The 25,358-nt window shown below is 49.1% G+C and overlaps 8 protein-coding genes across 8 annotated transcripts; 5 read left to right on the top strand and 3 right to left on the bottom strand.

Annotated features, from left to right (window-relative positions):
* Positions 1 to 192: 192 nt before the first annotated feature.
* BABINDRAFT_159741 (uncharacterized protein) lies at positions 193 to 818 on the top strand. Its single transcript, XM_019127858.1, has one exon. The coding sequence runs from the start codon at positions 287 to 289 to the stop codon at positions 449 to 451; it is 165 nt and encodes a 54-aa protein (XP_018986782.1). The 5' UTR covers positions 193 to 286; the 3' UTR covers positions 452 to 818.
* A 351-nt stretch (positions 819 to 1,169) lies between these two features.
* Positions 1,170 to 8,242, bottom strand: GLT1 (glutamate synthase (NADH)). Its single transcript, XM_019127859.1, has one exon. The coding sequence runs from the start codon at positions 7,801 to 7,803 to the stop codon at positions 1,222 to 1,224; it is 6,582 nt and encodes a 2,193-aa protein (XP_018986783.1). The 5' UTR covers positions 7,804 to 8,242; the 3' UTR covers positions 1,170 to 1,221.
* A 1,752-nt stretch (positions 8,243 to 9,994) lies between these two features.
* BABINDRAFT_6156 (glycosyltransferase family 15 protein) lies at positions 9,995 to 13,413 on the bottom strand (the record flags this gene model as incomplete). The annotated part of the gene is made up of 3 exons (XM_019132368.1): positions 9,995 to 11,620; positions 12,298 to 13,172; positions 13,383 to 13,413. The coding sequence occupies 3 exons, from the start codon at positions 13,411 to 13,413 to the stop codon at positions 9,995 to 9,997; spliced, it is 2,532 nt and encodes an 843-aa protein (XP_018986784.1).
* Positions 13,414 to 14,145: 732 nt separating this feature from the next.
* Positions 14,146 to 17,025, top strand: BABINDRAFT_11603 (uncharacterized protein). Its single transcript, XM_019126879.1, has one exon. The coding sequence runs from the start codon at positions 14,294 to 14,296 to the stop codon at positions 16,778 to 16,780; it is 2,487 nt and encodes an 828-aa protein (XP_018986785.1). The 5' UTR covers positions 14,146 to 14,293; the 3' UTR covers positions 16,781 to 17,025.
* A 1,342-nt stretch (positions 17,026 to 18,367) lies between these two features.
* BABINDRAFT_159745 (uncharacterized protein) lies at positions 18,368 to 20,651 on the top strand. Its single transcript, XM_019127860.1, has one exon. It carries the CDS (start codon positions 18,511 to 18,513, stop codon positions 20,365 to 20,367), a length of 1,857 nt encoding a protein of 618 aa, XP_018986786.1. The 5' UTR covers positions 18,368 to 18,510; the 3' UTR covers positions 20,368 to 20,651.
* Positions 20,652 to 22,057: 1,406 nt separating this feature from the next.
* Positions 22,058 to 23,127, top strand: SSN8 (cyclin-dependent protein serine/threonine kinase regulator; the record flags this gene model as incomplete). Its single annotated transcript, XM_019131598.1, has 2 exons — positions 22,058 to 22,232; positions 22,277 to 23,127. 2 exons carry the CDS (start codon positions 22,058 to 22,060, stop codon positions 23,125 to 23,127), a joined length of 1,026 nt encoding a protein of 341 aa, XP_018986787.1.
* Positions 23,128 to 23,835: 708 nt separating this feature from the next.
* Positions 23,836 to 24,701, top strand: BABINDRAFT_159747 (uncharacterized protein). Its single transcript, XM_019127861.1, has one exon. It carries the CDS (start codon positions 23,886 to 23,888, stop codon positions 24,393 to 24,395), a length of 510 nt encoding a protein of 169 aa, XP_018986788.1. The 5' UTR covers positions 23,836 to 23,885; the 3' UTR covers positions 24,396 to 24,701.
* A 462-nt stretch (positions 24,702 to 25,163) lies between these two features.
* On the bottom strand, positions 25,164 to 25,328 carry BABINDRAFT_26188 (uncharacterized protein; the record flags this gene model as incomplete). The annotated part of the gene is made up of 1 exon (XM_019131374.1): positions 25,164 to 25,328. A coding segment is annotated over one exon (165 nt), but the record flags the coding sequence as incomplete, so codon positions are not given.
* Between the last annotated feature and the right edge of the window lie 30 nt (positions 25,329 to 25,358).

Below are 25,358 nucleotides of genomic sequence, written 5' to 3' on the forward strand. Positions count from 1 at the left end.
CCTATTAACTGCCATGGGGAGTTATTCCACGTGCCCATACCACGTGCATATCGCTTGCCTTTACAAGGTAAACACGCAAATGCATATTAGGAATCACTCAAACACTTTGGCCCCGAACCCCTACACCATTATCTTACAGCATATTTACCCCCTTGACATGTCTACCGAACCTACTTCAAATATCAACCAGGAAGCCCTTGCGAACCTCTTTAAGATCTTGTCGTTTACCAACCCCAGCACTAAGATCACCAGTAAGACAGTGGCCTTGTCGTCGGAATACTTGACTATGTTCACCCGAGAAGCCGTGCTCAGAGCTAACCAGGCGCGGTTAGCAGAGGAGTTCGAAAGGCAGGAACAAGGATTGCAAGAAGATGATGCGGAAGATGAGGGTGGTGTGTTGGATACTCAGCACTTGGAGAATATCTCGGGTGTGTTGGTATTGGATTTTTAGCAAGTTACCTTGAACGGCAGGGATTCCTTACTACAGAATAGCAGTCCTCCATGATCGTCTTAACCCGAGAGATGGGCATGATAGCTCTACTGGTGGTTTGTACAGAATCAAGACATTGGTGTTTAGCCGTGAGGTAAAGAAGCCGATGCCATGGGTAATTCCCTGAGGGTCATATGAGACCAGTGGATGACCATTAACCCGCAACCTCCTTTTGGAGTATTGAAAAAATTAACAGAGATTGACTATATATTCGTGATATTGCATTTAAGCTGCAAGTGACAAGAATTTATAGATAAGGGATAGATACCCAGAAATACATACGGTCCATCAGGATTTTAGAACCTTAAATAACCTGAAGCAACAAGCCTAATTACCTAATCTACTCAAGTATATTCCTAAGGGTAAATCGTAGATCCATTTAGAAGCAAATTTTATCTCAACCCTTGGGTACGCTGCTAGGATATTGTACTACCTTTCAGTATATTTTCGAGTAGAGATTCCTCAGAGATGGTAACCAAACGGTGAGAGGGGAAAGCATATTCATTCCACTTCTGATTCCCAGTTAGATTTTGTTGAACCGATGCTGGTTATAGTAATCATTTTCCTGAGTTCATGATCGTCGTATTTAGTGCTTCATTAGGGGTACCAACCAGCCCTCTACTACATCCATGATCCGGACGCTATAATCTTTTAGTACGACATTTAATGGCATATAATCAATATTAGAATTTACGTATACAAACCTTGCAATCTTTATCCCAAGCTTACCATTACTCCTGGCTCGCCAACTCCTCCAACAACTTGTAGTCACGTTGCACAATTGACCCGTTGCCTGGCAACTTCGTGCCACCCATCAAGTAATCATCAACTTCTCTGGCACATTGCCTCCCTTCCTGGATCCCCCAGACAACCAACGACTGGCCTCTGCGACAATCACCTGCGGCAAACACGTTACCCTCGTCTACCCTGTATCCGTTAGGGTCCAGGGTGGCCAAAGTCCCTCTTTTGCTACTTGGAGTGTCCAACTTCTGAGAGTCTGGACCAACAAAACCCATGGAGAGAAGCACTACATCAGCTGGGAACACACTCTCAGACCCTGGGACCTCGGCCATCTGCCAGGCCCCGGCATCAGTACGCTTCCATTCCACCCTGACCGTCTTGATTCCAGTAACATTGCCATTGTCATCACCAATGAATTCCTTGGACAATATGCAGTACTCTCTAGGGTCCTTACCGTAGTGCTCGGCAACCTCAGCGTGCCCATAGTCCACGCGGAACACTCTAGGCCACTGTGGCCATGGGTTGTCCTTGGCTCTTCTGGCCGACGGGTGAGGCAATAACTCAAAGTTGGTTACCGACTTGGCTCCGTGGCGAGTGGAGGTCCCTAAGCAATCGTTACCGGTATCACCACCACCGATAACCACCACATGCTTACCCTCCAAGCTTTTTCTCACCTCCTCAAGCTCGTTGTCAAGCAAGGCCTTGGTGTTCTTGTGGAGGAGTTCCATCGCGAACTTGATGTTGTTGAGCCCTCTACCAGGAATCTTCAAGTCTCTTGGGATGGTGGAACCCACTGCCATAACAACAGCGTCGTTTTGGGATTTCAACTCCGCAGTGGTGATATCCTCGCCAATAGTGGTGCCACAGACAAAATTGATACCCTCAGCAGCCAACAAGTCCACCCTTCTCTGGACAATCTTCTTGTCAAGCTTCATGTTAGGGATACCATACATCAACAACCCACCGGCCCTATCGGATCTCTCGTATACGGTCACCAGGTGACCAGCTCTGTTTAATTGGTCAGCACAGGCCAACCCGGCAGGACCAGAGCCAACAATCGCAACAGTCATACCCGATCTGGTTGTCGGTGGCCGCGGAACAATCCAGCCCTGGTCAAACCCGTGGTCGATGATGGCAGCTTCCACCGACTTGATTCCCACCGGGTCTTCGTTGATGCCCAAAACACAAGCCCCTTCACAAGGGGCAGGGCAAATACGCCCTGTGAATTCGGGGAAGTTGTTCGTCATGAGCAACCGGTTCAAGGCGTCCTGCCATCTGTCCTGGAACACGAGCTCGTTCCATTGAGGAATGACATTGGAGATTGGGCAACCGGTGTCGGAAGTACAGAATGGAACTCCGCAGTCCATACACCGGGCGGTCTGGTGGGTCAACTCTTCCTTGGTGAGGCGTGACGACAATTCCGCCCAATCCTTGGTACGAGAAGTCACCGGTCTGTACTTTTCAGCCCGTCTCTTATACTTCATGAATCCCTTGACCTTGTCAAGCTTTTTGACTTTGGTGGAGTTTCTGGTGGCGGAGGAAGTGTCAAGAATGGTGTCTTCCAAATCAACCAACTTTGGCTCCGCCTTGTGCGTGTGGGCAGTAACAGGCTTCTTGGAGTTTTTCCACTCGCCATTAGTGATATCGGTCTCTGGGTCTTCTTTGATCCCGCGGAGGAAGCTTGTGACCTCACTCTGCTTGTGGATCTCCATCTTGGCCGCCTCCTCTTCCAACACCTTTTTGTAGTCCCATGGTAACACTTTGACAAAGCGAGGCAAGAACCTGTTGTAATCACTCAACACACGCGTGGCGATCTCAGACTGGGTGTAGTGACGATGGTCTTCAATCAAACCTCTCAAAAAGGCCACCTCCACTGGGTCTGTAACCTGCGAAAGCTCAACCATTTCGGGATTCACGCACTTGGCAAAGGTCTGGCCCATGTCCAACACGTAGGCAATACCCCCAGACATCCCAGCGGCAAAATTGCGCCCGGTGGTTCCCAATACAACAACCCTTCCTCCGGTCATGTACTCGCACCCATGGTCACCACAGCCCTCCACCACCGCCGTGGCACCCGAGTTACGGACAGCAAACCGTTCCGCAGCGATACCGTTAAAGAACGCGGAGCCAGAAGTTGCACCGTACAAACAGGTGTTACCGACAAGAATGTTCTCCTCGGCCTTGAACTGGGAGGACTTTGGAGGGTACACCACGATCCGCCCACCAGACAAACCCTTCCCAACGTAATCGTTAGCGTCACCCTCTAATTCAAGGGTGATCCCCGGGGCCAAAAAGGCCCCAAAGGACTGCCCGGCGTTCCCGGTGAGGTTCACGTGAATGGTATCCTTTGGCAAGCCGTCTTCTCCAAACTTCTTCGACACACGGTAGGATAAGGTGGCACCCACGGCTCTGTCAGTATTGATAATGTCAGCTTCAATCTTCACCGGCAAACCCTTCTCGAGGGTCACTTCCAGTTCGTCGATGAGCTTGTTGTCCAAACGGACGTGGAGACGGTGGTCCTGCTTCCGCACACAACGAGTGGCCACACCGGGCCTGATGGTGTGGGCAGGTGTCAAGATTGGGGACAAATCAAGATTGGCATTCTTGGTGGTGCGCAAATCGTCTCTGACAGTCAAAAGCTCGGCTCTACCCACCATCTCATCGATAGTCCTGAACCCGAGCTTGGCCATGATCCCGCGGAGCTCGTTCGCAATGTAGTAGAAGAAGTTGATGACATGCTCTGGGGTCCCCACAAACTTCTTGCGGAGCTCCGGATCCTGCGTGGCAATCCCAACGGGACAGGTGTTCAAGTGGCACTTTCTCATCATGATACAGCCCATGGCGATCAATGGAGTGGTGGCAAAACCCCACTCTTCGGCCCCCAACAAACACGCAAGCGCCACATCCCTCCCGGTTCTTAACTGCCCATCCGTCTGAACCACCACACGGCCTCTCAAGTCGTTCAAGACAAGGGTCTGGTGGGTTTCAGCGAGACCAAGCTCCCAGGGTAAACCGGCGTACTTGATCCCCGTCCATCTGGATGCTCCGGTTCCACCGTCGTGGCCAGAGACGAGGATGTGGTCAGCCTTGGCTTTGGCAACACCCGAAGCCACCACACCGACTCCAACCTCGGACACAAGCTTGACCGAGACTCTTGCGCGGGGGTTGGCGCACTTGAGGTCGTAGATCAACTGCTTCAAGTCTTCGATGGAGTAGATGTCGTGGTGCGGAGGAGGCGAAATAAGGCCCACACCCGGGGTGGAGTGACGGGTCTTACCGATGGCAGCGGTGACCTTGTGGCCTGGAAGCTCACCACCTTCACCTGGTTTCGCTCCCTGAGCCATCTTAATCTGGAGCTCTTCCGCGTCCGAAAGATAGTAGGACGTGACACCAAACCGCCCAGAGGCAATCTGCTTGATGGCCGAGCGCATGGTGTCACCGTTGGCATTAACAGACGACCTCTGAGGGTCTTCACCCCCTTCCCCAGTATTGGACTTGCCTCCCAAACGGTTCATCGCCACCGCAATGGTGGAATGGGATTCCATAGAAATGGAGCCATACGACATAGCACCCGTGACAAAACGGCGAACAATCTCCGTCCATGGCTCCACCTGGTCGATTGGAACAGGGGTGCAACTGTCGTAGTCAAAGTCAAGCAACCCGCGGAGGGTGCATCCCTTGATGGCTTCGTACTCACGCTTGGAATACGCCTCGTACGCCCGGTGGTTGTTGTTGCGGACAGCGTCCTGGATGTTGGCGATTGCGGTAGGATCGTTAACATGGGGATCACCACCATCGCGCCAGTGGTACTCGCCGGTTTCGGGCAAGGACATTGGGACAGATGACGGAGCGGAGGGGAAGCCCATTTCGTGAAGCGAGAACGCGTCTTGGGCAATGTACTCAAAGGTGATACCCTTGATACGGGAGGCAGTGCCCGCGAAACACCGATCAATCACCGAGTTGTCTACGCCGAGCGCCTCGAAGATCTGGGCACCCTTGTAAGATGCGAGAGTGGAAATCCCCATCTTCGACATCACCTTGAGGATGCCCCCGTCGATCGCGTGCATGTAATTGGCAATGATCTCATCGTTTGGGAGGCTGGCACGGAGAAGCCCACTCCCGTTCATGCTGAGAAGCGTCTCCATCGCGAGGAAGGGGTTGATGGCGTCCGCACCGTAACCAAGAAGCACACAAATGTGGTGGACTTCGCGCGCTTCCGCGGTTTCCACAACGATAGCAACCTTGGAGCGTTGCTTGTGGCGCACCAAATGGTGGTGGACGGTCCCAGTAGCGAGTAAGGCGGATACAGGGACGCGGTCGCGGCTCGTGTTGCGGTCAGAGAGAATGATGATTTGATGGTTGTCCATAATCGCCTGCGAAGCTTCCTCACAAATTCGGTCCACGGCGTCCATGTACCCGTTCAAGCCCTCATTCTTGGCGAAGGTGATGTCGATCTTGGCCACCAGCCACTTAGGGTAGACTCGGTTGATATTTTCGAGCGCCGCAAACTCAGCGATGGTCAAAACGGGGGACTTGAGAAGAAGACGGTTGCACTGCTCGGCCTTCATTTCCAAGAGATTTCCCTGTGGACCCACATAGCATTCTAAGGACATGACAATGGCCTCGCGGATCGGGTCAATTGGCGGGTTGGTAACCTGGGCAAAGAGTTGGCGGAAATAGTCGTAGAGTAAACGGGGTTGTTCTGCGAGACAGGCGAGGGGGCCGTCATTACCCATAGACCCGAGCGCCTCTTTGCCTTCAGCCATCGGGGCAAGGAGGAGTGAGAGTTGCTCGAGAGAGTAGGCGAAAGCGAGGAGGTTGGGGTTGACGGTGAAACCGGAGGCCTCAGATCCAGTGGAGCTGTATGGGACAAGCACAGAGGTCGAAACGAGTTCCTTGCGGGGTTTGGCGACTTCGTCGGATCCCACAGGAGTTGAAGCAGCCGTACCGGAGAGGGAGGTCTCATCGGTAAGACCCTCGGAAGCGGAAGTATCTGAAGTGCCAGCATCAGAGGCTTCACCATCGGAACTTGCAGAGGGCTTAGAGATGGACTTCTGGGAGACTTTGGCAGCATCTAACTTGCGTTGCAACTCAGGCATGGTGATTAAGTTCGCCAAGACCCACGACCTAAAGTCGAACTTCCGGGCCACCATTTGCTTCAACTCACGGTCATCGACAATCTTCCCCTCCTTGGTGTCCACGAGTAACATTCTTCCCGGCTGTAATCTTCCCTTTTGGACAATCCGTGCCGCATCCAAGGGAATGACCCCCACCTCCGATGCGCAGACCATCATGTCATCGTCTGTGACGTAGAAGCGGCACGGTCTTAAGCCGTTACGGTCCAAGTTTGCTCCGCAGTAGCGCCCGTCTGCAAAGGTGAACAAAGCCGGTCCGTCCCACGGTTCCATTAAGCACGCAGCCCACTCGTAGAACGCCTTCTTCTGCGGGTCAATGTCGGGGTTGTTCTGCCAGGCCTCGGGAATCAACACCATCACTGCTTCTGGAAGCGTCAACACGCCGTTGAGCATCAAGAGCTCCAAGACGTTGTCAAAGGCCGCGGAGTCGGAACCACCGTCCTCGATGATGGGGTAGAGCTTGTCCAAGTCGGTGCCAAAGAGTTTGGACGCCATGACTCCCTCACGTGCGCGCATCCAGTTCTTGTTGCCTCGCAAGGTGTTGATTTCACCGTTATGGGCGGCCCAGCGCAACGGCTGCGCTCTGTCCCACGACGGAAACGTGTTGGTAGAGAAGCGCGAGTGGACCAAGGCAAAGTGGGCTTCGTACGACGAGTTGGTCAAATCGTGGTAGTATGCGTAGACTTGCGACGGCAGCAACTGGCCTTTGTAGACGATGTTGCGCGGCGAGAGCGAGCAGATGTAGAACCAATTGTGCAACCCGATGGTGGTGGTGGCCTGCTTGCGCAAGAGGAAGAGCTGTTTGTCGAACAAAAGGGCATCGAAGGAGGAGGTTAAGACAACCGCAGGTTGGAGAACTACTGGCTCACGGGACAAGGCGGCTGGGCCCAAAATGGTGGAATCGCGAGGGACCTCTCTCCAGCCGATGACCTTCAACCCCAAGCCAGCGGCGATCAGCTCGAACGTCCGCTTCGACTGGGCCAATACTGCTGTGTCGTTCTTAAAGAAGACATTACCCACGGCATACTCCCCCATTGGCGGCAAGTCCACCTGACAGAAGTACGCAAACTCGCGGGCCAAAAGCTTGTGTGGGATGGATGACATCACCCCAGCCCCATCACCATCACGGGTGTCGGAGCCGACGGCCCCACGGTGGGTCATGTTGCACAAAAGGTGCTTGGCGTCAGAAACAATCTTGTGCGAGGCTGCACCTTTGATGTGGCAGGTGAAACCGACCCCGCAGGCGTCCTTCTCGTACTCTGGGTCGTACAAACCCTGTGCCACCGGCAAGGCAGAGGCCCAGGACTTGTTTGCCGGGGATTCGTCGTAGTCGTAGATAGAGATGGAGGAGGCAGAAGTGGAGGAGTCAGAAGTGGAGGAGTCAGAGAGTTCCCCGCTCCATCCAGTGGAGCCTTCAGGAATCGCAGAGTAAGGCATGAAAATTGATTGGTAATAAGCGGGTTTGGCGAGGTAGATGAGTATAAATAAGCAGTCCGAAGGAAAAGGATAGGTCTAGCAATTCAATGATCTGATGGTAGAGAAGGAAGACAGTACTTGATAGCAAAGAAACCGGACTTGAAAGAAAAGAAGGAAGTGACTTTCAAGAGAGGGAAGTTAATTCACAATGGAGGAAAACGGAAGGACGACATGTGAATGATCTGATTCGCAGTCCCTTCTGCATCAGTTTTCACTATCGGATAGCGGGCATACAGAGGCAGTAGCGGCCCCTCCCATTTGGCCCTCGGGGAGAACTAAAGTTACCAGGTACTGCAGGTACTCGTAGATTACGATACTAAAATAGCAGGTTCTAATTAAGAGACCACGGCGATCATGGCATCTTTCCTGCGTGACCCCCCAAGGCCATTTATTAATATTGAACACTAGCTATTACAATTGTTGTCCAAAATCAGAGGGGAAGGATCTGTTACGAATGATACGTAGGGAAATTTATACAGACGAAGGTGGTACCACTTGTTCCACGTGCCGAGGATAGTCTTGCCGCGTTAGTATAACGCCCCGAAGTTGCAGCTGATATGGCTGACGCATGCAAAACGCACGTCTCTGAGTGCCCCCCGACGCCGTGTGCGCGCGCCTAGAGTTAAACTCAGATAAGAATCCAACCAATCAGGGTACTGCAGTAGGTAATTATGCATGTGTTCATATTTTCCTTCCATCTCCTGTACATGAGCACGGATGGAAGATATCTACTCTTAGAGAGTGCCGGAAGACTATCAGGTGGTAAATAGCGGGGTTTTCGGTGGGGAATTTTTTTCCCTTGTAAACGTAAATAACCCAAAACCAGGGCAACCTTCTCCCATCCACCAATTGGTGGGGGCAACGTAGACGTCGAAATAAGTTATCGGAACGTACTGGACCGAGGACAGCACAAGACACGGAAGTTAGAAGACTATGAGCGGTGGACAGCTAATAAATTCTCGTGAGGACTCGTAACCGCATGCGTGATGGGGTTACTTGGCGGAGTATATGTGGGGTGGTCTATGGCAGTGTTTTCGGCGGGGAGCCAAACTCTATCCAGGGCGTTTTGACAGTTTACCATCTATAAGTCTGCTTAAAATAGCCATGACAAAACAGATCGGGATGATAAATAACCAGAGGTTTAGATGGAATATTAAAGGGGGGAGATAAATTATTATTGGTTTAAGTGAAATACTAAAGAGGGGATAGAAGCCATCTCAGACAGAGATGAGCGAATGTTTGTATACCAAGTTATGAGGAGCCTTTCTCGGTAGCTCGTATCCTTTGTAAGTTTCAAATGCCGGGCTCTTCAATCCAAGCGCCTGTTTAACCTAGGAAGGCGCGGAAAATAGCTCCCAAAGTAACTTATCGTTGTGACTCAGGATTCCCGTAAAACTATCTAATGACGGATGAAGGGGTTCCGCAGAATATAAGTCACTATACTTGCTCAAAGGTTTAACTACGAAATTTATAGCGAGCTCGTGTTATTTTATGGACAAAACTATGGAGCTGATATGAAAAATTCAGTAACCCGTGCTGGATAGATACCAGACTCAAGAGAAGGGGATGAGAAATCGATCCTTCATGACTTATATCAAAGGGTAGAGTGGCATTCCCGTATACTCAAAAATCCTTTATCGGTGGTATTAAGTGTAGAGATAGAATAGTTTTTGAATCTTGGTTCTGGTTTCGGAGTTCTCACCGAATACTTAATATTTTCATCAATGTCTATAGTAGCAGACAAGTCTAACTAATTTTGAGTATCGTCACAATCAGTTTATTCTAAACTTTGGCGAGTAATTTTCCATGTATCGTTGACGACTCTATTCGTTGTCAAATACCACCCGGTGATCGTAAACACGGCCAGACTCTAATAGCAAAATAATGTTCCGAGGACCTGTTCAAAGAGTTTGAGTTTAGCAATCCACCAAGTTCAAGGAGGCATAAACACTGGTTACCAGCGCCACGAGTATTTCTACACCATCATTTTTGGATAAGACCAGTAGAGCAACAACCAAGAGCAAACCTTGTATAATTCTCTTATACTCTAAGGTTTCCGCTTTGATCTAGCAACGTATACTAACCCGCATGAGACGCAGGGAAATATAGGAGGGGTACAAATAACCCATTCGCGAGCACACAACTTGACCCGCTACTTCTTCTTCTTCCACGGCCCATCGTATACAATCTGCCCTGCATGCCGCTCGATATCATCCTGGACTTCTACCGAGTGTTGGCGCCTCACGACTGCTAAATCCACCACAGACTCTGTATAGTTGTCGTCGATTAGCTCGAACCACTTGTTCATGCAGGAACTCAGAGAATCCTCAATCTCGCGGTGGTTCGTAGGACAGCGGCAGCGGCACCCGACTCCGTACAGCCTCGCGGGGTCAGGTCTTTCAAAGAGGTATTCCCTCAAACTCTTGGGAGCAGTATACGACTCTGCCGCCTCATACGGAAGCTGCTTGCCCCTGGCATTGGCGGGACAGTGTCCGAGTGTCGAATGCTTATAGCCTATATCACGGAAGTAGTGGACATCGTCCAACTCCAAGAACATACCTACGGCAAGAGAGTGAATCGGCGCATCTCCCCAGCGTTCGGCGTAAAACCCTCCAGAGTTTTCCAAAAAGTTGAAGTACGCCTGGTATTCGGTCGAGTTGAACAAACTGGTGCGTGCAATCTCAAAATTCAGCCAGAAATGGCACATGTTATACTCCTGAGCATTGAAGCGTTCGCGCCTAAGCTTTGACGGGGACGCATTGGCCTTCACGAGCCGCTCAAGAAGGTTCTTGTCAATCATTCCGTCCTTCATGGAATGCCTTTTGTCAAGTAACTTTTGGAGACGCGTCTCAAAGTCGATCTCATCGCGTAATTCTTCTTCTGTTTCTACAGTAAATGCGTGATCTCCGTGGATGTGTAGGTGGTTGCGGAGAAATAGTCCCCACGTTTCCCCCACAGTGACGTTGTGGCTACGGATAAACAGCTGCGTGTAACGAAACAAGTTAGGGATGGTGTCGACAAGCTCCTTGATCATTACTGTAAATCCGTACTTCTTGCCACGTTTTTCCATTTCCACAAAGGGATCATAGGTGATATCGCAGTAGAATTCCACTTTCGGCTCTACCCGCCAGTACCAGTCGCGCTTCGCCACTAACGGGTGCTTAAAGAACCATCCTGAATAGAAGCGACACATTTTATGGTACGACTCGAGTTTACCGTATTTGATGCCTCTGTCGCCCTGATACTCAATGGACTCTTTGATGAGCTGGCGGTCCACGCCCGCGGGGAAGTCCCAGTGCTGGGGTTCTATCACGCCGAACTCAACATCTGATGCCGTGTATGCCTTGACTTTTTCCTTAAACTCTTCGGTAAAGGGCTCATCATTGAGAAAGACCCACGGGTAGTTGAACCACTGGTTGAAATGGCGCTCTAGCGATTTCATAGAGGCAATCACGTCCGGAAGCTCCGAGTTGCGCGCTAGCACCACAAGTGCTGCATTTGCACGAGGTTCATCCACAGCCGGGACGCTACAGCCAACCTTAAACGGAAAGTCGCGATGCGACTTCGACACCCGCCGACTCACGGGATAGTATTTGAGCTCACTGGAAGGTAGGCCAAGTAAATCACTCTGGTTTACGCCAGCAACGTCAGGATAGAGATTGAAGCGGTGTAAATAGACATACAAGATGGTGAAGACACAAATACAGGACCAGAACCGTCTGGACTTGTAAAGTGGGGGTCTGGTGCGTTTGGGAGTGAGGCTCGGCGCGGTCTCACGCTGGTCGTAATATAGGTGTTCCTTTCCGGCACGTAAACTCATAGCGGAAGGGGGTGAGGTATTTGTAAACACTCTAAGATGATCCCGCAGGAGTTAGACTGTAAAAAGCCCCAGAAAAGTTTTAAGTTGAGGATGGACTGTGTTCGTGTTCGTCTTGTGGTCTGATTTCGAGCCCAAATCGAGTCGAGATTTGAGAAGCTGTGCGGCGCAGGGCTTTGGTGTTAGCAGGAACGGCTGGATGTGCATCTTAAGCCTTATACCAGCCAAGAAATTACGTGGGGCTGTGAATCGGAAGTACCAGGATGTAACAAACATAACAGTGTAATTTATCATACGGATAGAACTGTAAAAAAAAAGCCATAAATTTATCACCGATTTCAAAAATCCTCTCGTTAGAGTCCCTCGTACGAGACCTCAATTTAAGTTTAAACTTACACTCGGATGGCCAATCTCAATCGGTCCCATGAGACTCCTGTGTAATCTAGAATTTATGTTACAATTCTAAAAGCCTGAAGTTTCAATATACTCCGTGCTGCTACAGCAATGATAATGCTCTTTCATACCGTAGATAACATTTGAGGTTAAACAGCCAGGCAGCCCAATTCGCAAAATCTCCCAAAACATAAGCCACCATCTACCATTATATTTGCCTATATAACTATATCTTTTTTGATCACTTTTTTCACACCATTCGCCACGGCGCGCAACACCTCCATATCTTCGTCCACATCCTCTGGCCGCAAACTGGTGATCTTATCTCCCGGTTTGGCGTTGTGGCGCGTGTTTGGCTTCTCGCGTTGCTTCTCGCCAAAGATCAAGTTGTTCAACGATTCATACCCATCGATATCGGTTCCGTTGCCATTGTTGACTCCAGATTCGTCGTTCGACGAGTACGCATTGCTAGTGGCATGGCCGTTCTCTGCCTCCATGAAGCCGCGCCCGAGGATGTTGTGGTTGGGGCGGCTGTCTCTACCACTGTCTCTACCGCTGCCGTAGCCCCCTCTGCGTCTCTTCAGCGAGGATGTATACCCCGAGTCAGACACCTCTTCGGTGTCGAGATGGTGGCTCGGATGGATGTCCCTTTTGCGTAAGGATCGTCTATCAAACGCGAGATTCGTCATGGAGTTCGCCATAAACTGCGATGAGGAGCTGGAAGTGTTGCTATTGATCATGTCCAAGAGGATTTTGTCTTCTTTGAGCGCCTTGATCTTCTTGGCCAAGTTCTCTTGGAGCTTCTCCTTAACGAGCCTCACCATCTGGTTGTGCTCTGTCTTGGCTTCTACCAAGTCCGAGTGGAACTCACGCTCCACGCATTGCACCTGGTACTCCTCCCAGAGTCGGAGCCGCGTCATCTCATAGTCGCGTGTCTCCTCGAAGTCGCGCAAGCTCTCAAGAAATACCTCGTTCGTGCCGCTGTGCATCGTTGATAGCGTGTTCTGCAAGTCGTGGAGCATCGACCGGTAGTAGTTGTCGCGTTCGGTCGAAAATGCAAGCGTCATCTTTGAGAGGCGCGACTGGATCTGGTACCGTCTCTTGTCTTTTTTGTTGAGCGCTGGGGAGTTAGTATGTGTGGATAGATAGAAAGGGGGGCACCTTGTGGGATCCAAATCAGAGCCTTTTCATTGCGTTCGATAAAATATGATGACCAATAAACCATTGTGAATAGTCTATTATGACAATAGGTTGTATGACAATCCATTAAGCACTGTTCTCTTTTCCATCAACTCGTTCTTTCACATCCGAGGAGGCGGAAAATACATACCGTCATTGGCGTTGTGTTTGGAATCTTCCATAATTGTAGAGGTGTAGTGCGCGTAGAAGTGGTGAGAAGTATGTTAAACTTATAATAATTCAAAATATAGGGAGCCTAGCGGTTGATTCGTGTTTGATAGGACAAGACTTGTGTTCCTTTTGTCCCTTTGCTTGTGTTATCCAGGACTCATTTGTAAAAGTTCTGGATTGCATGCAGGTTAGATTATGTAAGCACTACCAGGAATACCGGTCATAACACCATGGTTGCACGACCTATACCGCCATGCAATGACTGATACAGAGAAATGGTTGGATTCAAATACCGGTGACCTTAATACGGTTATGGAATTATGAGCGATGTAGTCTAGCTTTTGACATGGGCCGCAGTGTGATAACCCAGAAGGCTTAAGCTGCTAAGACCTGCATATAAACACCTCTCGGCCTTGTGCCGAACATATTTTAGTAAGGATAGCACATATTCCAATACTTCTTAAAGAATCTACATAGAGACATTAACAATGACGTCTATAGATTCAAGCACTACATTAATCTCAATATCCGCCTGACCAAACCGTTAGTACCTACTGCCTGTTCCAAGAAGACAGCTCCTCATATCCGCCTCGGTCGTCACGTGCCCGGTTGTAGCGGCTTTGTGTGCGGCTCCAAACGGTACGGCTCGTCCTTCTGGGGCACCCCGTGACCTTCCCGCGTTACGCAGCTAAACTGTGATATGGAATCTCCAGAAGAGAGCAGGTTGGAACAAAAGGCCGCTACTTTTACCTCTACTTATTCCCTTATTGCGGATTTACCGTTATAGAACAAGCAATTTGCTTAGTATTTGCTGATATATCAGGAAACATTCAACACGTGGACTCATACCGGAGAATACCATACACACATCCTTCTGCCAAGCCCTAGAAGATGGTATCACCCACTATAAAGACCGAACTCACGGAAAGTTTCCGACTGGATATTCACGGATTCAAGCCCAAGGACTTGAAATCCGCCCCACAATACCAGCGCACCCATGAGCCAAAGAAGCGCATTATTCCCGACGAAAACCGAAAGCGCGGGCTCTACAGCTGTGACCGATGCAAGCTCCGTAAAACCAAGTGCAAACGTGTGGAAGCAAGGGCGTCCAGTACTGAGATTCTCAAGTACGATGACACTACGCCGTGCGTGCAGTGCTCCAAAGCGGGCGTGCCGTGTTCGACCACCATTCCGCGGAAGAAGCGCGTCCCCGAGCACCACCATCTCTCCAACCAGGAAAACCTCGGCTACCATTATAAAACGCTTCACGCCATCATGTCGCACCTCTACCCCTACAAAGACATTGACGACATCAACACGATCGTTGAGCTCGGCGAGCTGCTCGGCGTGAACATGCCGCGGCTAGAGGACGAAACGCCTGGCGCAAGACGTACAGGAGAGCTGCTGAGCGTGGAAAGAGACGACTTGGGGTCACAGAAGCTGAAGCTAGAAAAGGGACCCCCAGGGCAGGAAAAATATCAGAGCTTGATGTATGATATGGACGGAAACCAGCACTACATTGGCCCTGGAGGCACCGGATCGGTCCTCAGAGGACTCATCGACATCATCCAAACACGTTCGCCCCACAAGCGGCCGGCATCATCTGCAATCAACTTCTACAACAGCTCCCAAACGCCGCTCTCTACAGCCCTGACGCCCAGAGACCCCCAGCTGGTATTCCATCAGGGGTACACTCCCTCTCCCCCAGGATTGGATGTACTTCTTCTTGAACGCTTTCCGCTTGTGAACTTACTTAGTCGATCAGAGTACGAGCACTACTTCCAGGTGTTTGTGGACAAAGTCTTGCCCTTTTACTACATCTTCCGCCTTCAGCATATCCAGGACTTATTCACGCGTTTAATGAACGAGCTCTTCGACCATAATTCCGGACCCGTGCCTCTCACCAACCTTCAGATCTGCGTTATCTATATTATTTTTCTCTTTGCCAGAAAATTTGAGGAACAGCCGTTTCCAAATAGTAAGTTTACGATGGAAGTGGCTGAGAAGTACATGCAAATCATCCGGCTCTTTCTCTCAGACTATATCATGACCCCATCCATCGGTGGCATCAAGCTTCTCTTCATGGTGGCAGCGTACCTAAACACCGATCCCACCCGGGAATCCGCCTATATTTTGACAAACATCACTTACGTGCAGGCCCGTTCTCTCGGACTCCACCGCGAGTCTATCATTCTGCGGTTCGACACAGAGGAAAAGAAAGACGACTGCCGCATGTTGTTCTGGACAATTTTCAAATCGTGCGAGACTATGGCGGTGGCATTTGGTCGCAGCTCGTTCATTCACTGTGAAGACAACGAGATTGATGTGTCGCAACCTCTGTTCGAGTATTCTGCGTTGTGCAAGGACGAAAGCTACAAGGCTTTTTTGAAGGAGGAGCTCGCCTTAGGACCGCTCCTCAACGGCATCCTACACAACCGAAAGCTTCTTGTGGATAATAGCATTCTCTCGCTTGTGAATATAGAGCGGAATTTAGCTATGACCCAGAAACTCTTGCGGTTCAGAGAGTCCTGGCCACCAACGCTACTCGCATACGACCAGGACTTCCCTATCAAGCGGTACAAGCTCAAGTTGCACAACGTGTTGCAGCATCATATGTCCATGGTAACCCTCCCGTTCATCTTGGAGACGGTCAACACGAACGTCAGGCTCTCGGCCGAGGATCCATTGTTCCAGATTCTTAACAGCGGGATTAGCTGTGCCATCCGCACGTCAAAGGTGTTCTGGTTTGCCCACAGAAACGAGTTGTTGAACGCCAGCGTGTACCATGACCGACTCTATGGTTACACAGCGACCCTTGTCTTGGTGCTCACGTTTATTTTAATGACGTCTTACTTCAAACACCATCATAATTACGACGATGTAGTTGATGCAATTGAATTCACACCGTTTGAGCTATTCCAGGCGATCAAACGGTTGAAGGAGGGGTTAGAGTCCATGCACTGGTCGCCTACATTGGCCCGAATCTCTGTCGTGACCGCGAACTTGTTTGGTGACTTGAATATCATGGAGGAGTTGCAGCGCTTGGTGGATGCGGGGGATCCTCGTGGATGGAAAGCGTTGCCGGAATTGCAAAAAAACAGACAGCCAGTGTCTCCGTTTACGTGTGCGACCCAGGAACAAACTCCTAATGGTATTGCGTTGCCTGCACCGCCCCTTGAGGCCCCAGGGAGTTCCCAAATCAATGTACCGGAGCATATAAACTTTTTCGGACCTTCTGCAGAGTATCCAGCCTTGGTGCCGACGCCGGTGATCGATGATGAGTTGATTGATTTGTTGTTTGGGGATAACATCTTGACCGGGACGAACAGCACGTCGTTTAACTTAGGCGGGTTGTTTAACGACTATAATTATGAGTAGAGAGTGCTGATAATGGTGTTTCAGGAGCACTATTGATTCCTAGATACCCCTTCTCAGGGTAGAATAGCTGAGTGCGCAGTTACTCCATTTCACTGCAAGGGTATGGCGTCAGCTTTCTGTGGGATGTATAGCAAGTGACGGACGGAGTCATCTTGGAGACAGCAGCCAGCTCTTTGTTTCCATCTACTCTATGCCATTTTTAGCAAATATGACAGGAAAAAAAAACGTGTAAGTGATAAGACCACAAGCTGTTTCTATATTTAGCCTAATAAGCTCTGTTTGCTTAGTGTAAGACTCCCCACAGAGCCCGGATGAGACTCAGCTCTGGAAATAACTCAAAGAGAAATTTCATCTGGCACGTTCCAGATCACCCATGTTTAATCTCAGACGCCGCTGCAAATTTGGTGGACTAAAGTCATCCCTGGATGCTTTCCATATACACAAGCTTGCTAAAGCTACGCGTTTATAGCAAGCAACCGTAGACAGGTTACATCCTGTCAAAGTGGCATACTCCAGCCCTAACGTGCGATGATCGACACACGGGGAAGATTATCGCTTAATCTCGTGGGCCGTTCATAGATTGTAATATAGAATCTGTTTTCAGTAATGTGTCAATAAGCACGCTTTTTCGTACTGCAGCTTATCCCTGTGGGACCGGCGAGTAATCCCCATACGCACCTGAATTTGCCGTATCCGGCATACTCGGCTATAGACAGGAGTTTTTGCGCAGGCTTCCTTGCATATAGGAGGTGCACGGAATATAACAGAGATGCGGCCTAACCTCTCGGAGTATTGCCTTGTATGGACCCATAAAGTGTGTACGGGGGGCACATAGAAGAGAAAAACCACAAGGAATTAGCTAGATGGAGAGTTGACCAGGTAAGAACTTGTATTATTGTCGAAGCCTTCGCGTATCGGACAAAGATCTTGGACTGGGCTAATGTGCATGCAGCTGTAGCATAGTTCGCGTCAATTGACTTGTGATCTTTTTGAGTGCCGTCCTTCAGATATATACAAGGATGGGGTGGGAAGTTATACGGGCTTTTTTTAGGTTAGACCCAGCAAACGCGATGGTGCGGATGAATGCAGTGGTACCCCGGACCGACTGCACCGATTCTTGAATCCTTTAAGCTTTTAAATTGTTGGCGGATATATGGCCCGGATCCAGGCCTTCGGTAGATCGAAATACTTCCCTCCCTAACCCTGCACCATGCGCTTCTGACTTAACGCTTTAGAACGCCTTAGCTCTATTGTTTCGGGAGATCTGCATTGTGCTGGCCTGGTTCTCACTTCAAACTTTCATGAGCCAAAATTCATAGTTAGCCGTCATTTAGTCTCTGTAATTTCCCCAAATCTAACCCGAAGAGTGCCAGTTTCAGTAGTGGTGGAACGCCTATGTTGCACCTACATAGCGGAGTTCCTGCACGACGCGCCAAGAGATGTGCCCCAAAAGGCGATCCGCGCTTTACTAGTCTCAGCTGCGTGTCGGAGAAAAAAAGTTTCGAGCGCACGCGCTAATAAACTTTGTCTACAAATCTCACCGGCAGCCCTGGGCTTCTCTCATGGCAGATGTCAACACGTTTTGCACGCCGCCACATTCATTTGACAATCGCATCCTAACCACCATCTTAGCTGTATCCGTTCCAGAACAAGAATTTAGTCAGACTACCTATATATCTTCTGACTCCCCATATCTCCAAGCTGCTCGAATTAATATCTCAAAAGCCCATATGTCTGAAACAGCATCCGTTTACTCCCACGGGTCAGGCACAAAATCCACACGCGAGTTCCTCTCGATTCCACTTGCCGATGACACATCCTCCATCACCCAGGCGGGCCTCAGACAGACGTCATTAATGTCTAACCTCGACCTGTATAGCAAACTGAAAAAGAAGACGCCAAATCATTTCGCCTTCACCGCAGCGCCAATGCCAATGCCACAGACGCGTAGTGTACCCAGCGGAATACCCAATAGACCGCTCGATCGCTTCCAGCAGCCACGAGCGCCGGCGCTCGCGGGACCCAAGCGCGTGCAGAGACAAGACCACCCCCAAAACCATTACTTTCAAATCAGCCCCCAACGCAGCATGTCACTGCTCCCATCGCCGCGATCCTCCAATACCTCTCAATTGTCACTCAACCGCACATCCGTGTCGACTCAGTCATCGCAGTCCGAGGTGTTGCACGCAAAGATCGAGCAGCTCGAGAAGACCTTAGGCGACGTGAGGCTCGAGAATGACGAGTTACGTCGCGAGCATAGTGCCGGTAGAAATATAAGGACCTCCCTGGAATTACAAGAGCTTCAGGAACTTCAGTCAATGAATGATAATATTATCAATGAAAACTCTATGCTCATCCAGGAGCGGTCAAAGCTCAAATCCGAAATCGCAGACCTCTCCCACGAGCTCAGCCGGTGCATGAAAATCATCCATGACCAGGAGCGGACGATTGTGAAACAAAGAGAGGTGAAGAAATCTCACCGGTCGTCGCTCCACAAAAGCGCCACCTACAAGATCAACTTGCAGTATGAGGTACTCCGTGAGGAGGATGAGGAAGAGGAGAAGGAAACACCTAGTCATTACGACGGGGACCTCACCGTCAGTAGAACACCACGTGTGCCGCCGCGGCCGCTGTCGCTCGTTCTTTCGCTCAGCCTGTCACGATCCGATGAGTCGCACTGGGAGGAGCTCTTAGCGTCGCAGGCCGACCAGGTGGACGTCCAGCCGTTCACCACAATGGGCGACAAGATCACCTCGTGGCAGGAGTTCATTCAGCACTACCGAACTCTCCGTGCCAGATATAGCGCTTTGAAGCTGGAGCAAGGAAGCACTGAAACCCCGATGCTTGTGACCAAGATGGAGCAGGAGCTTGTGGCTGTGCGTGAGGCACTTCTTCAACTGGAGATCCTCAACGAGAAGTATGTGGTGAACGAGCTCGGGATGAATGCCACCATGGAGGAGATGAAAGAACAACATTCCCAGGAGATGGCTACCGCGGAGAAGAAACTCATTGAGAAGCAATCAGAGGAACTTGCTAGAAGAGAGACTGAGCTCAGAGTGAAGCACATCCAGGAGCTCTCTCTCAGAGATGCTGAACTCAGCAAGACCAGAATTTCGCTTCCAGTGCCTGAATCGCCCCGGGCTAAACATGTTGATGCGTTATTCCGGAGTTTGGATCCCTTTACCCAATCCGGTTCCAAGACCCAGCCACTTCCTCAGGTAGAGGCGTTTGCCAAGACTGCCCAAGCGGACGCGATCTACCACGACTCGTTTGTGCAGTTGGTACAGAGCCACACGGAAGGGATAGAAAACCGTGACCAGAAAATTAACAATCTTGTTCAGTTGCTCGCCCAGGAGAGGCGTTTGCTTGCGAGTTTGTGTGTGGGTAGTAGAGGCATGTCTTTGTATGACATGGAGGATATGGACTACACGGACTTGTCGTCGTCCGTGTCAATGAACGGGGACGAATCGTACACCCCGAGCTCCGAGGTAAGCGCCGATGAGGTATTTGAGACGAAGGAAAAGTTGTTGCCAGGAAAGCGCGTGAAGAAAAGACGCGTCGGGATCAGGTTTATCGATGTCGTATAAGCAGTAATGGCCTAGACGAAGGATCAGTGTTAACTGCCAATCCCAAGTTCGCAGTCGCGGATCGGTCTTACGCTGGGAATATGCGTAAGGAGTCCCAATGGATATTTGGCGTAAAAACTATATGTCGGTGAATCTAATATTAAGCGAAAAAGAGCACCGAATAGCCGCTTTTCGAAACGTAACAATACTTGTATTGGGGGTGAAGTTGGCTTTTAAATTATGAAGATTCTATAATATCAGACTACTCTCGCATTTTGCAAGAATCCACATATGTTTCTATCTTCCACCGCCGACTGTCTAATAATTAACCTAGTTTAGTATGTAAGCAATACCGTATGTTACGACCTCCATACGCTTATACATCCCTCAAGCTGGAAATTAAAGGGTGTGGAGTCTGATAATTCTTGCAGACATTTTTGCGCCTTAAAAGGCTTAAAGCAGACACCGCTACGGGCTTAGACTTAATATGTTCACGAGACATATCCCTCTTGTTCGCTCAGCATCTGTTCTAGATACGAGTAGCGAGCCAAGATACTGTTATAAGTTATCGACAGAGTAAAACCATATATGAAGTAATCTGAGGTGAAAGACCCAAACATCCCTTCGAATTACTAGTCAATGTTGGATTATGACTGTATCATACTTACAGTTAAAGTAGGAAAAATAAGCCTATTATTCGCTATACACCACCCAAGTCAAACCAGTTTGTTATGATTTCAATCAGAAAATTTGCAATTCTCATCTAGAACGTATGCAACCCAACCATCTTTCCAGGCGGTGAAGCTGTCTCAGAGCTTGACTCTATGTTGCTTGGATATCTCATCACACGAAATAGTAACAAACCGGGCTTGCTGTCGGGTTAGTAAGCAAGAGAACACGATTCACCTGAAACAGGTATTCCCTTTGCAAAAATGTATAAGAAAACCCGGCATATTTGACTATGCAACTTAACTAAATAAGCAGGCTTGGAAAGGGACATCCATAGATCAAGAATAAGCTCCATTGGGTTTACCGATACAAGTATCGGTACAACTGAAATAACTATGGTCTAGGATTCAAACACCCATTGTCGAACGATCACTACTGCAGAGCAGTAGGAAAAACATATACAGTCCATCCAAGAGGTAGGTGCCGTGCCGATCCAGTACGAGCCAGCCCTGAGTATCGATAGTTGCGATACACTATGTCATCTCAGCCGAAGCCAATAAACACTCAAGAGGAGCGAATGAGAATAGTGCACCGGCCACCGGGTCAAGCCCCAAAGTTGGCACATCAAGCCCGGATCCGCAGATAGGCAGCCACGACGTGGATAGAACAGTATATAGCAGTTGGATGAAACCGCTGCGTTTCCGCGTATAGACAGGAGACTTTCCCCAAAGCAAAAGTAGATATAAGAATATCCTTAAGAAGGCTTCGTTGACAGTTCTTTGACCATGGATGTAAAGAGCAAAAGGGGACTATCAGAAGAAGACGGAGACAGCGCATCTTATATAGGGGAAAAATTTTCGCCCACTCGGCAAGCTTCTGAGCCAAGCCCTAACAAAAAAGACGTCTGTGTGTTTTTTTTGGTAGGGCACGACTTTTTGATACATGAGGTGAAGATAGAGCTTAAACTGAGTATGATAAAGCTGGTATCATATACCCATACCCATACCGCCATAATCCATTCAAGTCAGAATAGTACCGCTTAATGTCTGCTGATTTCTGGAACTCCACGCAACGATCCCAATGGCAGTTCACCAGGGAGTCGCTTGCCCAAGCCCGCAAGAACGTTTTGGCCATCGAGAAGAAGATGGGGGAAAGGGGCGAGATTTCACAAGTTAACATCCCTTACCACACCTACATGCGGATATTCTTGCATCAGTGTATGTATTTTTACAAAATTCTCGAGGGATACTAACAATCATAGTGATTTTGAAGCTTGGCAGGAGAATTGCAGTGAGGCAAATCGCCATCGCCACAGCGGAGGTGTACACCACGCGCTTCCTCACACAGGCATCTATAAAGGAGACTAATCCTTACTTGCTCGTCACCACCTGTCTATATCTAGCATGTAAGATTGAGGAATGCTCGCAGCATATCCGGACTATTGTCAACGAAGCGCGGAACCTCTGGCCCGAGTATGTGCCGCACGATGCCACCAAAGTGGCTGAATTTGAGTTCTACTTGATACAGGAACTAAACTCATATATGGTTCTTCACCATCCGTACCGCTCGCTATTGCAGATCAATGACGTCTTCAAGGAACTTGCCGGCATACGCAACTCTGACCCACACCCCGAGGATGCCAGTCTCGTGTTGTCCCCCAACGAACTCCAGAATTGCTGGTCAATTATCAACGACTCATACATCACAGATCTCCACATTCTCTACCCACCGCATATCATCTCTGTCGCCTCTGTCTTTATGACCATCGTGCTCCAGCAGTCTAGCCCTAACCAGAACTCCTCTGACCCAGCCAACTTTTCGCTTGGGCTTGACTCCACCGATGGCTCCCTGTATTTTTCATCGCATTCGCGGACACTCCACTCCGCCATTCCCGAGGTAAACCCGTTTACCGGTCGTGTAGAGGCTTCAACGGTGCTTTCTGAGCCTTCAGCGCGGATCACCATGTTCACTAGGTGGCTTGGGGCTACCAATGTGGATTTGGAGGAGGTGATTGATGCGATTCAGGAGATGATTGTGTTGTATTCCATGTGGGAACACTATGATGAGTCGCAAATCAAACGTTCATTGAGTGTGATGCTTCTAGGGAGATGAATGCAAGAGGGATCCAGGGGCTGGATGAGACTTTCCATTTCTTGGGTACCTTAGGTCATTCTTGAAGCGAGACTTAAAAACGATGTCTGAGCGGTATATTTTGGTTGGAAATGGCTTTTGTTGAAGATGTTCCGGATTAGCCACTGGATATTCCAGAAGGTAGCTCTTTTATTGCTCTCCTTTGTATGGTTTATTTTGTTTAATATTTCGTGGAAACTATGGTGGCCCCCAAAGTGAACTCATGTTATTGATCGCACGTAATGTGTCATTGATAGCCGATTATGCATACACATAGCTATATTTTCGGATTGTACAGAATTAGCTGTCTATATCAAAAAATGGCATCAATTACATCTACAGATTTATTTATTTTCATAATGATATATACTCATAGAATTAATTTCGTATTTGTATATCCTGCCAATTCTTAATATTAAGTGATGCATACAGACTCCGATATATAATTGCTATTATACGAAAAAGTTACATCTCAAATAGATATCACTATTACTGTGAAATTACTGGTGAACCAACTAAAATGAGACTATCACAATACTTAACCTTGCATGACTATTTCAAATCAGTTTATTCCATATTACATAGAATTGATCAGAATGGAGATCATAAATCTTCAATGCATCTCAGCAATTTGTGCATGCAGGACGTGAAAATCTCCAGGCCAAGATGACCCACCTATGAATTTTACGGCCCATAGTTGAACCTCCTTAGTTTCTAAACTAGACGCCCCTTCAACCATAATGCGTGACATTGCAGCGGACCCACGCTTGGAAAAAGAAAGAAAGAGGGCGAACAACCCTATCTACCAGTTATCCCAAACCCCATATCCCTCCGCGGTCTTCACCACTTCGCTCTTTCTCAGTGGAATATACAAACAGAAGCCGTGGGATGTCATCAAACCACGTCATAACCACGGGGTGGCATCCAAACTCCAGCGTAGTTTCCTTTTCAGAAACTACACATCCAAGGCTTTAGTCCATCCTACCGCTTCCCAGTGCTATACTTACGGGTTCGGGTACGCGGTAAGTTGGTGGTTGAACTTCATGGGCGCCATCGACCAGTCCTGCGGAAATAGTTTCATGTGGTCGTGTATATACCTCTTTGGCCAGCGTAAGAACTTGTTCCAGAGACGCTTTCAGCCGTTACCGTGGGCCTTGGGCAGCATGGCTATCGGTAATTTCGTGGTCAACTACACTGGTTATTGGTGGGGCGATGGTAAGGTCTGGGGGCAATGGTACACCTACTTCTGAGTATTTGGACACTTCTTGTATATATATATATATATATATCCCTGGAGACTGTCCTAGGACGTTTTCCAGCGTCTGCTTGTCTCCGTGGGGATATGAGCTGCGGATCATTCCCGTACCCAGTGGCTGGGTGCCTCCAGCGTAATCACGAGGGGCTGCCTCCCAGGTGGCCACTAGAGCAAGGTTATTTCACGTCAAATACCATTAAATTTGTTCAAGCATTTAAATGAGTACTTTGCCAAATTATTATAGATAGTTCTCCGAAGAACAACAAAATATACCAAATACCCAGGTATGTTTCAAAGTCAGGTATTTACCAATGAAAGAAATCTGAGTAGATGAATCATTTGTGCGACAATCATGCATAAGCACATGTCCTTCCTTGTGTGTGTATCTTCAACTACCTACTTGGAGTGTTTACAGCCTAGTTGGGTCTACCTTTGGGATATGACGATACGCTCATACTGGATAGATGATGTTTGACCTGCCCTCGGTGGTTGTCACCGGGATTACTGCTGTAGCCCACAAGCTTATTCCTCAGCTATCAGCCCCTTGATACCTACATGATTTATGAACATACAAATGCAGGGGTAATATTATAATAAATAGGGTAAAAAATATGGGACATGAAAGAAGGTGTGAGGAAATCTAGATGGGTAGGCGGTAAGTGAATATCTAGAGGCGCGACTTCAGCAAAATGATATGAGGTTAAGCACTGTGCTTCGAGTCACTACAGACTCCATGACTACCTTAGTGGTGTTCTTCGTGGCCGTGAGAGTCGTGGTGGTGGGCTGGGAAAAGGAAGTGTTCAGCAACACAGTAAACAGCAAAGGCACCGACACCCCAGCCGAAACCTGGGACAAGGCCCTTGAATCTGTTGGCTCTGGTGAACGGGCCCTGGTATCTCCAGGCATGTCTCTTGACCCATGGGTCATTAGCTGGATGTTGGTGTTCCATTATGTGTAT

The sequence above is a fragment of the Babjeviella inositovora genome (assembly GCF_001661335.1).
Source record: "Babjeviella inositovora NRRL Y-12698 unplaced genomic scaffold BABINscaffold_2, whole genome shotgun sequence".
Classification (NCBI taxonomy): domain Eukaryota; kingdom Fungi; phylum Ascomycota; class Pichiomycetes; order Serinales; genus Babjeviella; species Babjeviella inositovora.

What these genes read in the sequence shown, in the direction of transcription:
- BABINDRAFT_11603 (XM_019126879.1), top strand. Translation starts at nt 14,294, where the DNA reads ATGGTATCACCCACTATAAAGACCGAACTCACGGAAAGTTTCCGACTG.
- GLT1 (XM_019127859.1), bottom strand. Translation starts at nt 7,803, where the DNA reads ATGCCTTACTCTGCGATTCCTGAAGGCTCCACTGGATGGAGCGGGGAA.
- BABINDRAFT_159747 (XM_019127861.1), top strand. Translation starts at nt 23,886, where the DNA reads ATGCGTGACATTGCAGCGGACCCACGCTTGGAAAAAGAAAGAAAGAGG.
- BABINDRAFT_159745 (XM_019127860.1), top strand. Translation starts at nt 18,511, where the DNA reads ATGTCTGAAACAGCATCCGTTTACTCCCACGGGTCAGGCACAAAATCC.
- BABINDRAFT_159741 (XM_019127858.1), top strand. Translation starts at nt 287, where the DNA reads ATGTTCACCCGAGAAGCCGTGCTCAGAGCTAACCAGGCGCGGTTAGCA.